This window comes from Eschrichtius robustus, chromosome 17 (assembly GCF_028021215.1).
Source record: "Eschrichtius robustus isolate mEscRob2 chromosome 17, mEscRob2.pri, whole genome shotgun sequence".
NCBI lineage: Eukaryota > Metazoa > Chordata > Mammalia > Artiodactyla > Eschrichtiidae > Eschrichtius > Eschrichtius robustus.
The window spans coordinates 57,271,127-57,283,222 of NC_090840.1; the positions used below are offsets into that span (position 1 = coordinate 57,271,127).

A 12,096-nucleotide genomic window follows, 5' to 3' on the forward strand; every position below is an offset into this window, starting at 1 on the left:
CGCAAACGCCCTTTCAGAACAAGAGGAATACAGGTATTAAGCGTCACCTGGGTGAGAATAAGAAATGACATACAATATTATGACATAGTATGAGTGTGTTTCATGTTTGGTAATTGCAATCATTGTTGCTTTTGTTGTGGTCATCCATGTACAATGCTTGGTGTCAGTCTATTTATCTCTTGTAAAAATAAAATACAGTGTGTGTGTGTGTGGGAAAAAAAAAAAAGAAATAAAAATCAGAGAATAAAAGACCATAATTTTATATATTAAAAATTCAAGATCAACCATGAGTGAAAATGTAAAAATATTTACTGACACTAAGGATTACTAAAGATGAAACCTTTGGTTAGCAGACTTTGTTTCCACATTTTTCCACTCTCTCTGTGAATGGAAGAGGGGAAAAAAGTAACCTTGAATCAAGAGACCCATCAAGCTGCAAAAGTTATTTGCTGTCTTTTGTAGACAGTAACCAGCTTCTCCACTTTCTGGCACTAATAGAAGAGAAGAAAGGTGATCGAATAAAATAGAATTGGTGCCCCACACATCACTCATAACCCAGTTGGCCCAGAAGCTACGATGGTGGCTTAGATTGGCAGAGGCCAGAGGGCGGGAGGGGACGGAGGAGAGGTTGTCACCCCGTGCACCCACACACAGCTTGTATGGGAGGTAGCCCCAGCCCAGGAACTGTGACGAGACCACAGGCAGATAGTACAAATATAAGTTCTGGCCGCACTCCCGCTTTTTCACAACTTCAGTAAAACACTTTGCACACTCTTGTCCTAACTCTAAAATTAAGATTTTTTTTTTTAAAGGAAAACAAAAACAGGAAAGAAAAGTAGAGAGGAAGTTACAGAAAAAAACCCAACATCTACTGGTTTTACCACATCTAGGCCTAACTATAATCATAAATATTTAATAATTACATAGTTCACATGTGGTCTATCCCTCTGAGTACCTACTCGTTCATCTTCATTCCTGATAAAAATTTAAGATTGTCCTCAAGGAGTTCATAATTTATCACTAACACCTTAATTCAGTTTCTATTACATGAGGGTTGATCAGTAGTTCCCATTTCTATCCTGTGTCCTGGCCACATTTCCTAGAGATACAGGTCACATTTCCTCTTGGCTGCCTATGCTTTCAAAGTGAAGGTATTGAAATTAAAAAAAAACAAAACAACCTCCCCCTATCAATTTTCATGTTTCTTTTCAGAAACATAGTAAATATCTTTTATTGTGTACTGTGGCACAAATTCTTGGTCACCCCATTCTTTCATTCCTCAGATCCAATAAGTCACCAGTTGAAAGGATACTTCCTAAACCTTTCTAGCATCTCTTCTTGTCATCCAATGCTAGGACCCTCGTCCAGTTCTAATTAACTAGTGCTAAGATTACAGCAAGAATGTCTAGGTAGCCTCCCCGATGCCAGCTTCCTTCCCCTCAAAAACACTAGTCTTCCCCAAGCCCCACTTCCATCCCCCTCAGAAGACAGTCATGCCTGGAAGGCAGGTGCCATGTCTTACCAACTCAGTGTCCCTTCACATGTTTGCAATAAAAACTTTCAAGTACTTCACGGACTGAGGTACCACATGAACATCAATTTATGTTCAAAATTAGACCTCTTTGGACTCTCTGATTATCTTCTTTAAGTATAGTCTTACGAATCTTTGTAATTGCAAGGGAACAGAAAGCTTACTTCTTATTAAGATGCAGCTCTCGCTAGAGTACCTGTACTACCATTCACCTGTATACTGTGCTTCTCAGACGCTTGTTAATCTTTAAACAACAACAACAACAAGATGAAGAAAAGGAGGCTGGATGCGCTTGGTGCTGGTGCTGGTGTGCGGAAAGAAAGGCATGGGGAGCAGAAAAACGTAGCACTAACTTGAACATTCTTTATGCAATTCCATCATAATTGGAGAGCTAAAAATGACAACCCACTGGCAACACCCTTCGCTGAGTCACAGTATTCTTCGTGTGCATTTTTCTAAGAGCAATCAAAATGGTAATTGCAGGACTAACTTTAGAACATGAAATCACTGTATCTGCACCAACATGGAATGCAAAGTGAAAAGTAATCTCTCATTAAACCAGAAACTGTGGTTTACAGTGTTTAAAAATTGCCTTGAGTCACTCATTCTCAGGGGATAGATCACAGTGCTCCTTAAGGACAGAAAATTCACTCCTGCCACAAAATACTTAAGAAATCCCATGAGGTTCTGGGTTTTTCCCCCACTTATTCTAATTACATCAGGAATAAAACGTTCTTTACGCCTGTCTTAAGTACCACCCTTAAAAATGTCCTTTTCCCAAACTAGGTTCCCAATTCAAATAAACAAACTATAAAAAGCCATTTTTGAGACAATCTGAGAAATTTGGTTGTGGTAGGTACTAAATGATGCCGAAGAATTATTGTTAATTTTGCTAACTCTGGAAATGGTATTGTGGTTATAAAATAACCTCATTTTATAGATAAATGATGAAGTATGTTAAGGTAAAATACATGATATCTGAGATTTGATTTAAAATACTTTATCAGGTACAAAATAAAAAGGACAGATGAAGCATATATAGAATATACATATATTCTTAATAAATGTTGAATCTGAGAGATGAATATAGGGGGGTATCCCCTATTTGTGGTTTGACAGAAAAAATTCATAATAAAAACATTTTAATGTTTATTTTTCTGCTTTATGTAGGACTCAGAATAATGATTGCAATGGCCCAGCGGAGAGGGTGCTGGGCCACAGTAGCATCAAAGCAGAGGAAGATTTGCTGTGAGCAGGCTATGGCCAAAGCCACGTGAAGGTTAGTGTGGGAAATGTCCTAAACAGAAAGTCTAGAAAAGATGTGCACGTGTACACAGAACATTTAATCTTGCGATAACCTCACATGACCAAGCAGACTCCTACGCAGAAGCTAAGTGTTATTTTCTTCATGTTTTGAATGAAATTAGCAACTTTTCCCCCAAGCACTGTTTTGCTTTTCCCCCAACTATAACATGCATGTGTTTTATGTTAAATAATTGAAACCTATTGAAAACTCCCTCCAGGTAAACGCACCTTCCAAGTTTTGACCATTGCTCAGTAGGAAGACAAAAAAAAAAAGGGGCGGGGACAAGATTAGATCCTTTTCCAAGAAAATAATATGATGGACACAAAAGACCAAATGATTACCTGAGTATCTGGCAGTAGCAAGAGAACTTCAGAAATCTAACTATCTTTTCTGAATTATATTGTTATCTTCAAATTACTGCCTCTTGTAGCTGCTTCTTGGGACAAGTAAGGTACCAGATAAATCAGAGATTTCATGATATTTCCTGGTGAGTTCCAAATCTGTCTTCTTACTGTGTTTCATCTCACTTCTGAGTATAAATGAGTGTCACAGACACAATGAGTAGTTGCCATGTCAACAGCACAAGCTTACAGTGAGCACTGGTTTCTCCTGTAGTGCTTAAACATCTGTGATTCCTGGATGCAGAGTCCGAGCTTTTCCCAGGAGAGTCTGTTTCAGTTTATCTGGAGGGGGCCCAGGCTCCCACATCATTAAATGTTCCCCAGATTATTCTCACCATTATCAGGTTTAGGAACCACAGACTATGTCTATCCATGGACTGCCTGATATGGAAAACTTTTTCTTGATTTTGTTAAATATATTACAAAGATAGAGATACAAGGGCATCCTGTGAATCTGTGCATACTGTCCTCCAAGTATTAAAAAGCAACTTTTTAAAAAGTTTGCATTAAAATCAAAGATACTTTATTTAACAACAACAACAACAACAACAAACAAAATATTTGGTACAATTAGCATTCCCTTCATATCAGGTAAACCACCACTGGGACTTTGCTGTCTCCACAGATCTTGGTAAAGCAAACAAAACGAAAAAATCCCACCTCACATTACTAAAATGTGCTAAAATCTATAGCAAAAGATTTGCTCTGTCCCCTCTGTAAAAGTCTGACCACTTTCAAGACTCAGCTCCTCTGACACCCTCCTCTGTCAAGAGGAGGCATAGAAACCTATGGCACATTGTATATACCTGTGTCCATAGCACTTTAACATTGAGCTGTAGTTATTTAAGTCATAAATCTGAGCATCCTCAAAACAAAAGCCATGTGTTATTCATCTTCATACTACCAGCACCTTGGAAGTACTGGATCAATGCTTTGTTCAGTGTCTACTAGGTATCACATAAATAATCATCCATGTTCTAGAATGGCTCAAGTAATTAAGTCAGTTGCTCAGTCCCTTGGTGTATATGACAACCAAACAAATACGAGGCTAGATTGCTTAATTTTCCCTGACATTTCCATTCATTCTATCTTTCACTATGCTCCATGTCTTAAGAGTTTCTAGACCTTAAGGGTACTTATCCTCATGTGTTAAAATCATAACATTTTAATAATCTGGCAAATAAATTAGAAACAAATTCTAATATATCTTTTTCTTGCAGCAATTCCCTCATTGCTTAATAGTAATATTAATTGACAGCATTTGGGAATACTCTATTTGCCATATTGTTTAATATGCTTTACATGCATTAACTCATTTAATATTTATAAAAACTTTATGAATATGTTATTATTCTAATTATACAGAGAGTGAAAGTAAAGCACTGAAGAGGCTATCTTGCCCAAGGTCATTCAGCCATGAAGTGACAAAGCCAGGATTCAAGCCCAGGGAGCCTGGCTTTAGTGCTTCAAGTGTGTTTTCCTGTGTATTTAAAAACAAATGAATAAAATAAGTGTTTGAAAGACTGTTTATCATAAGCTTCCTTTCCGAAGGAAAAAAAATAGTTGGTAGTGAAGAGGTCTGAGCTCATCCACGCAGTCTCCACACTGGCCAGCCCAGCTCCTCTCACCTCCCATCAACCTTAAGAGAGTCCCAGTGACTACCAAGCTGCCAAGCACATTTACCCTTTCTCACTGTTGGACAAATAACAATAGTGTAAACAAGGGATTAATCAAGAAAATAATACTGAGCACCTGTTGCTAGAAGGCTCTGAGGAATTGGAGAAAAGAAGACATAATTGAAGTCCTTGGAAACCATCCAATCAAAAGGGCTGCATGAATAGGCATTAGATCACCTACCCTACTAACAGGCAGTAAGTGCTATAAACATACGTATTGAAATTTCCTGCTTTAATCCACAAACTTCTCAACTGGGATGATCACTGAATCCATCTGAACTGGGTCTGATGGGCTGGACTTCAAACAGAAGGGAGGTAAGGGGAAATAAAGGCATTTTAGATGGAAAAAAGAAAAAAACCCATGTGAGAAAATGCATGGGAACAATCAGTCCTGCAGTTCAGCTGAAGCACAGAGTAAATGCCTAATGGTCTCAGAAGACAGCTGAAAAGGTAGGTTGGGTCCAGACCAAACAGAACATGGAATATCACACTAAGCAAGAAAATTAGCCTCCAGACACTGACAAGTTCCTAAAAATCTGAGCAGGAAAATGACATGATCAAAGAGTAGTAATAGAAATACTAATCCAGCCTGATGAGTAAAACTTAGAGGGAGAGGGGTGATTAACAAAGAGAAGAATCAGTTAAGAGACTTTTGCAATAATCATGACTAGAATATTGATTTGGGACAGAGCACTGGGAAGCCAAAATTTGGACTTGATTCATTATGAACCAAAACTAACAAGTCTTGATAATAGATGAGTGTGGAGATCTGAAGGAGAGAGAATATTTGAAGATGTAGTCAAAATTTTCAACTTGGGGAAGAGAATTGAGGTATCACTAAAAACAACAGCAAAGTCGGTGATGAGCAAGGTGAGTGAAGTTGTGGGTTTCATTGGTTTAGTTTTGGCTGGGGGAGGAGGTACAGAGAATTCACTTTTAGGACAAGTTGGCCATGAAAATGGAGCTCTCCGGCATGCAAATGAAAGCACAGGGCTGGTCTACAGAGAGATTTTAGGGATTGTTAGGGACTGAATGTTTGTGTCCCCCAGAATTCATATGTTGAAACTCTAATCCCAATGGGATAGTATTTGAAGGTGGAGCTTTGGGGAGGTTATTAGTTCATAAGGGTGAAGCCCTCAAGAATAGGATTTGTGCCTTTGTGTCAGAGACTTAGCTAGCCCTCTCTCCTTCATGTGAGGATACAAAAATAAAATGGCTGTCTGCAACGTGGAAGAAGATCCTCACCAAACCTGACAATGCTGGCACCCTGACCTCAGACTTCCAGCCTGCAGAACTATGAGAAATAAATTACTGTTGTTTATAAGCCACACTATCTATGATATTCTATTATAGCAATCCAAAGGGACTAAGACAATGACCATAGTAAGTTCAGTCAGAATTCTGAGTTTACCAATATGTTCTGAGTTTACCAATATGTTTACCAATATGTTGAAATTTAGGGACCTGTGGCTACCAAAGAACAAGTTTAATTAATTGATGGTAAGGAAAGGTTAAACCATATAAATTGTATGCAAGATACAAACTTGAGAGCTAGGAATTAGAAGGGTTTTGAGATGCAGTCACTTCAACAGGTAATTGAGGAGAAAATGAGATCAAGGACACACTCTCATGGGTTACCATACTGGTGCTGAATTTAAAGGAACCCTCTACGACCCAAGTTTGAAGAAGCTAATAGAAGATAGTGAAGGAAGATCCTGAATGTCTACAGATTGGTGATAATGAGGGGAAAGCAGTAGAAATGGACATAGCAGACTACAAAGGAGGAGACTGCTAAATAACTGTGGCCAGAAACAACGGCGAAGATGAAGCACAGGGAAATGAGAAGCAGACCTTCCTTTTCCAGGGAAATCAGGAAAAGGGGGGTGGGTCTTCCACGAGAGAAAGACTCCAGAAAAGAGGCAGTATGGCTCGCAACACAGATTTCCTTACAGCTCAGTACTGCTGCTCATTAAATGTTGAGTTCTTGAAGGAGTCCTTGTAAAGGAATAGAAGCAACTTTGTCCTTAACACAGCTTTCTCCTGACACCTAGGGAACCAAAGTGACAAAGTGGGGAGCATGGGAAAGCGAAGGATCTGAGTTCTTAAAGGTGATTACTAGACTAGCGGTGGGTGCAGGATAAGCTTTGCGTCTAGGGCAACAAGGATGGTTAACAGATGAAGGAAGCATGAAACTGGCGCACTGGGAGGCAGCACGAAACAGGGAAATCGGGGTGGGGGATCAAACGCTTTGTTTGGAGTCAGGCCCAGCTTTCGATCCTGGTTCCATCACATGTGAGCTTTAAGAGCTTCTCGTCTACGCCTCTTTGCTCCCTTAAACTCCTAGTCTGCGAGTTTCCAAAATCCGTTCCAACTGCATGTGGCTGATGCAAGGAGTGAATGAAACGACGAATGCTTGTGAAGCACGCGGCCGAGGCGTACTGCGGGCACAACAACAAAAATGAACGGTAGCTATCGCCACCAGAGGGAGGAGGCGTCGAACAGTCTCAGACAGAGGCTGAGAAAAGTGAAAACGGCCTCCAGCCGACTGTGGATGAAGGACAGAGGAAGATAAGAGCAAATGCATGACCGCAAGTGCCTCGATAAGTGGGGCTTTTAAACCTCAGGGGTGAGGGCACTCCATTTGCAGTGGGGAGTTTGCTTTGACGAAAATGCTTGCTCTGTAATGTTACCTGTAATGTTAATGCTTCGTCACTTGAGAATTCCGCACTGTAAAATCCTTCTTGTCTAAGCCTTAGAGAGAGATCTGGGCAGTGGGTTGAGAGACTGCAGTGGAGGTCTCTTCTCTCTCCAGCAAGGTAAGGATTATGTTTCATCTGCTCTGTTTTTCTAATGGTGCCAAATAAGTAATATTTTATTCCTATTAAGGAATGAAAGAAAGGATTTCTAAAGTTGTGTCTACAACATATTATACTACTCTTTTTGCTAAATAGGAGAATAGTTATTTTTATTTGGTTATACATTTTACCAAGATACTTTGGGGGGAAAACAAAAGTACCATCTTGGAAAAAAAACAAAAGATAGTCTTAGCACCTCTCACCCATGCCAACCTCTCACCTCTCACCTCTCACTCATGCCAACATTCTCTCATTCCACGTTTAATGTGAAAGAAAGTTAAAGAGATACCCATGACATCTTGGCTGAACTTTATAACTGTGATAACCAGTCAAGAAGCAAAGGCATCTGAAAGCTCTGCGGCCCAGCCAGGGCCGTCCCAACAGGGACAAGGAAAGGAAGGGAGTCCCTGAGAGGCAAGGATGCTTCAGAGAAAAGTGAAATGAAAGAGCCACTTGTACAAAACATTGTTTTGATAACCAGGAACTTTCAGGGATGTTACGTGGATAGAACTGCATTTGAATTGTTATCAACAGCAACCTCAGAGGGGAAAAATTGTTCAGTTTTCCACTAAAATTTTTAATACAGAAGCAATGTTTTTACTGTCTGACAAATAATCATTTCTAGCACAATGCCTGACACCCAGCAGGAACTCAAAAGACCTTTGCTTAATGAATCCATGTCCTGTGAAAAGCTGATATGTCCCAATGATTATGCCACAATTCTAAAGTGGGTTTACAAACTGTCACAAAATGTCACTGATTCTGTGGTCCAGAAAGAAAACTATGAATATTTAGGAAGTGGTCAAGAAAGGAAAAACCCTGATTTTAGAGGTCAAGAAGTAACACTAGTACCTATATTTCTAATTCCTCAAAAAGCTATTAAAAGGTTAATTTTAAACACAAAAGTTTCTCTTGACTACAAAGCCCATGTATTAGACACCTGGATTCAAAATCCAAACACTCTCAAGAACATTAATTCCTTTCTCCCTTTATTATATAACATGATACATTCGAGATTATAAAGAAGTATGTTTCATTTACTATTCACAAAAGTACCAAAACTTGTAAGTATTAAAACTTTTTTGGTGGGGAGGGGGCACTGGGTAGGGGGAAGAAATGTCTGTTCCACATGCAGCTGCAGCATAAGCTTAAGTGAATCATATTCACCTCTTCTAGACATTAGAAGATAGCCATCTTGTCTGTGTATGTTACACGGATATATACATCTTAAACAGTAAAAGACTTTTCCTTACATCTACTTAAGTGAGTTGCGGGGCAAAACATGTGAACAATTTGCTAACTGCTTACTCCACTCAGATTGCCATAGAGTCAGCACTCCAGGATATATAGATATGGTTGGACTTAAACTGTGTAATATAAAACACAGCTATGTTTTTAATCTGTCCTTCCTACCCTGCCATCTTTGGTCACTAAAGTGGAGAATCTCTGTATCTCAGGTTCACATAAGTAAATATTCAATAACACCTCTTATCTTGGAGAGGCAAAAAGCCAAAGCAGGTAGAGTTAAACGCTAAATAACCCCTTTTTCAAGACAGTGCGAAGGATGGCAGCAGCTGCTTGAAGAAGGCTCCCCTGCACACATGTAACAGAGTATGGAAACCATTTGTCAATGAGAAGCCGTAATTTAGGCCTAGGGCCTTATGAAAAGAAAACGTTTATACATTTGCAGAACAGCATAATAAGATTTCACAAATGCAAAGATAAAATGTGCTATCATTTATCTTGGACTAAACTATCTGGGGTTTGATTGCCTTGAGAAATGTCCAAATCAAGAACAATTATAGATTTTTCTCACACCACATATACCATGAAACACTGAACAAATACTTCTTTTAGACTATTCAAAAGATTAGAAAGGAAGAAAATTGTCTATTCAGTGGTAGCCAAACCAGTAAGATGGGAATACAGTACGATGTAAAGAAGAAAAATAAAGAGAACGAAGACTAGCAGTGAAAAGGATCACTGGTCATTTTTTTTTCACCCTTATTTTAGGGAAGGAACAATCTTATATCCAGCCATGTAAACTTTTTCTTGGGTTAAAATTGGCACCTAGAGACAAAAGCATCGTTTGCAAACTACATCTCTTTAACTGCATGGCCTCGCCAGTGGTCTGAAACACTGTGTGCTTCCAGCCCATAATTCAAGTCTGGCCTGGTGTATTGACGCAATTCTGCCAAATTATACATGAAATGGACAAAAATTTTAATATTCATCCCATCAGTTCCCTCTCCCAATACAATTGTTAAGGGAAATCCACATAATAGGCTTTCTAGAAATAAACCATTTGGGTGTGCAGACAAAACACTAAGTTTTCACCAAGTCAGCAGACATAATTGAAAAAATAATCCTAATCATTTAAGGACAACAGTTGATTCCAAGTGTCTGGAGAGAAAAAAAAAAAAAGTCAAGAAAGGTAAAAAGAGAAGAGAAAAAAAGGAAAACGGCAAAGATGGAGACTGGAAACTACATGAGTCAGAATCAGAAAGTAAGACCTAGAGTCTGAGCATTTAGCAGGACTCCACAACCAGAAAGCCGTTTCCTTGCCAGCGGTCACCCAGTAGAAGCAGGGTTAGTAACTGGTAACAGTTTTAATCACCTTCATTCTCTTCAGTATCACTTAATATAACCTACGGGCATTATCTAGGATATGAAATGTTACTAATGAATATGAAATTTAATCATGTACCATAAAACACCATTTGAAGTTTTTGCATATTATAAATATTTAAATTATAGTCTTTAATACTGCGTATGTCAGAGGCCATGCCAAGAATACTAAGGGGAACTTTGGGGAATTTGTGACCTCATGTTTTGTCAGCAGAAGTGCTATATTCCAGTACCAAGGAAAAATTTGGACACTTCACCACACGTGCTCTTCAAAACACCTCAGGAAAATTCTTGAAAGGTTGCTGCCTCTCACTCAGTGAATAACTTGGTAAAATTTTAAAAAGTGCATGCAATTGAGGAAGCCTGTGGTCCACTGTGCTTATAATATTCACCCAAAGTAATGGGACAAGGTAAGGGATTGACACCCTAAAGATTTCTTTATTGTGAAAAGAAAATATCTATATACAAGGGAACTGCTTCTATGTATTTGCTAAGTATTTCTGCATAAAATTAATGACAGCCAGAACTTTTTTGTCCTTACTATGTGCTAGGTACTATGTTAAGCACTTTTTAGGTATCTCTATATAGTCCTCACAATTACCCTAAGGAGGCAGGTACTCTTAACGTCCATTTAACATATAGGAAAACTGAGGCCCAGAGAGGTGGAGCAACTTGAAGAAGACACACAGAGTGTGTCTTCTTAGACCCTAGGGTGTTATCCATTAAGTACCCTGCCTCTCTTTACATGCCACATGTCAAATTATGAGAAAGAAAATTTTAAGAAAGCAAATTCCTGAGGAACTTCAAGAAAGCAAATTCCAGGGCTGCTAGGAAAGGGAGTGGGGCTAACCCGTCAACATCTATTCACATTTACATCCCACATGAGGCTGCATGATAACTCAACAGTTAAAATTAGAAATAACAGTCACAAGAAACAGTGAAATTACAGAAAATCTACTAGAGTCAAGAAAATAGAAGTACATCAGTTCTTCTAAGTTCCAACACTTAAAATAATCATTTTCATTTACTTGAATCTTGGCTTTCCAAAGTGACTTATTCTCCATAGATAAGTATAGCTTAAGCTTTACTGTAGCTTTAAAACCCTAATGTTTAGAAAGAACAGATAAAGCTCCTCCCGTTCCTTTTTTTTTTTTTTTTTTACCCCAAGCTGGGAATTAGTTTTTTAAAATGTCTATCATGTACATAATTCCATAATCTCAGGAAAAAAAAAAAACACTAGACCACTCACTGCTCTACTTTTTGCACTACAGTTAGTCAACATTGGGAAATCTTCAGTACCCTCCAAACCACTTGTGTTTCCAGGATATATTTGTTTTATATCTACTGCATTTTCAAACAATTTCCACAGCCCAGAAAAAGTCCTTCCAATGAAAACAAATTGTCTTTTACTTATATGTATTTAAGTGCTAGAATGTTTGCTTTCATAAGATTTTGGACTTGAGGTATAGATCAGTTAATCAGAATGATGCTTAAATTTAAGAAGAGTTTATACAAGAGTAAAATCCACCCTTTTGGATAACTGGTCACTTCTTTCATAGCACCGAACTAAACAGCTCCAGTTTCCCTACTAAAAATTAGTAACAAAAGTATGTATATATAGACTGATGAAGCAAATATGGCAAAATGGTAACTTTTTATTTTAGTCTGTGGGTATGTAGATGTGTATTTTACTATTCTT

The 12,096-nt window shown here is 38.5% G+C and overlaps 1 protein-coding gene across 3 annotated transcripts in view; it reads right to left on the minus strand.

Annotated features, from left to right (window-relative positions):
- RSPO2 (R-spondin 2) overlaps positions 1-12,096 on the minus strand; it is a 163,974-nt gene that overhangs the window by 126,935 nt on the left and 24,943 nt on the right. Inside the window, exon 2 of one of the 3 annotated variants that reach the window (XM_068525804.1) lies at positions 3,839-3,855. The exons of the other annotated variants lie outside the window; for them this stretch is intronic. Coding sequence (XP_068381905.1) covers positions 3,839-3,855 — 17 coding nt within the window. The remainder of the gene's footprint in view (positions 1-3,838; positions 3,856-12,096) is intronic. 3 annotated transcript variants of the gene reach the window in all.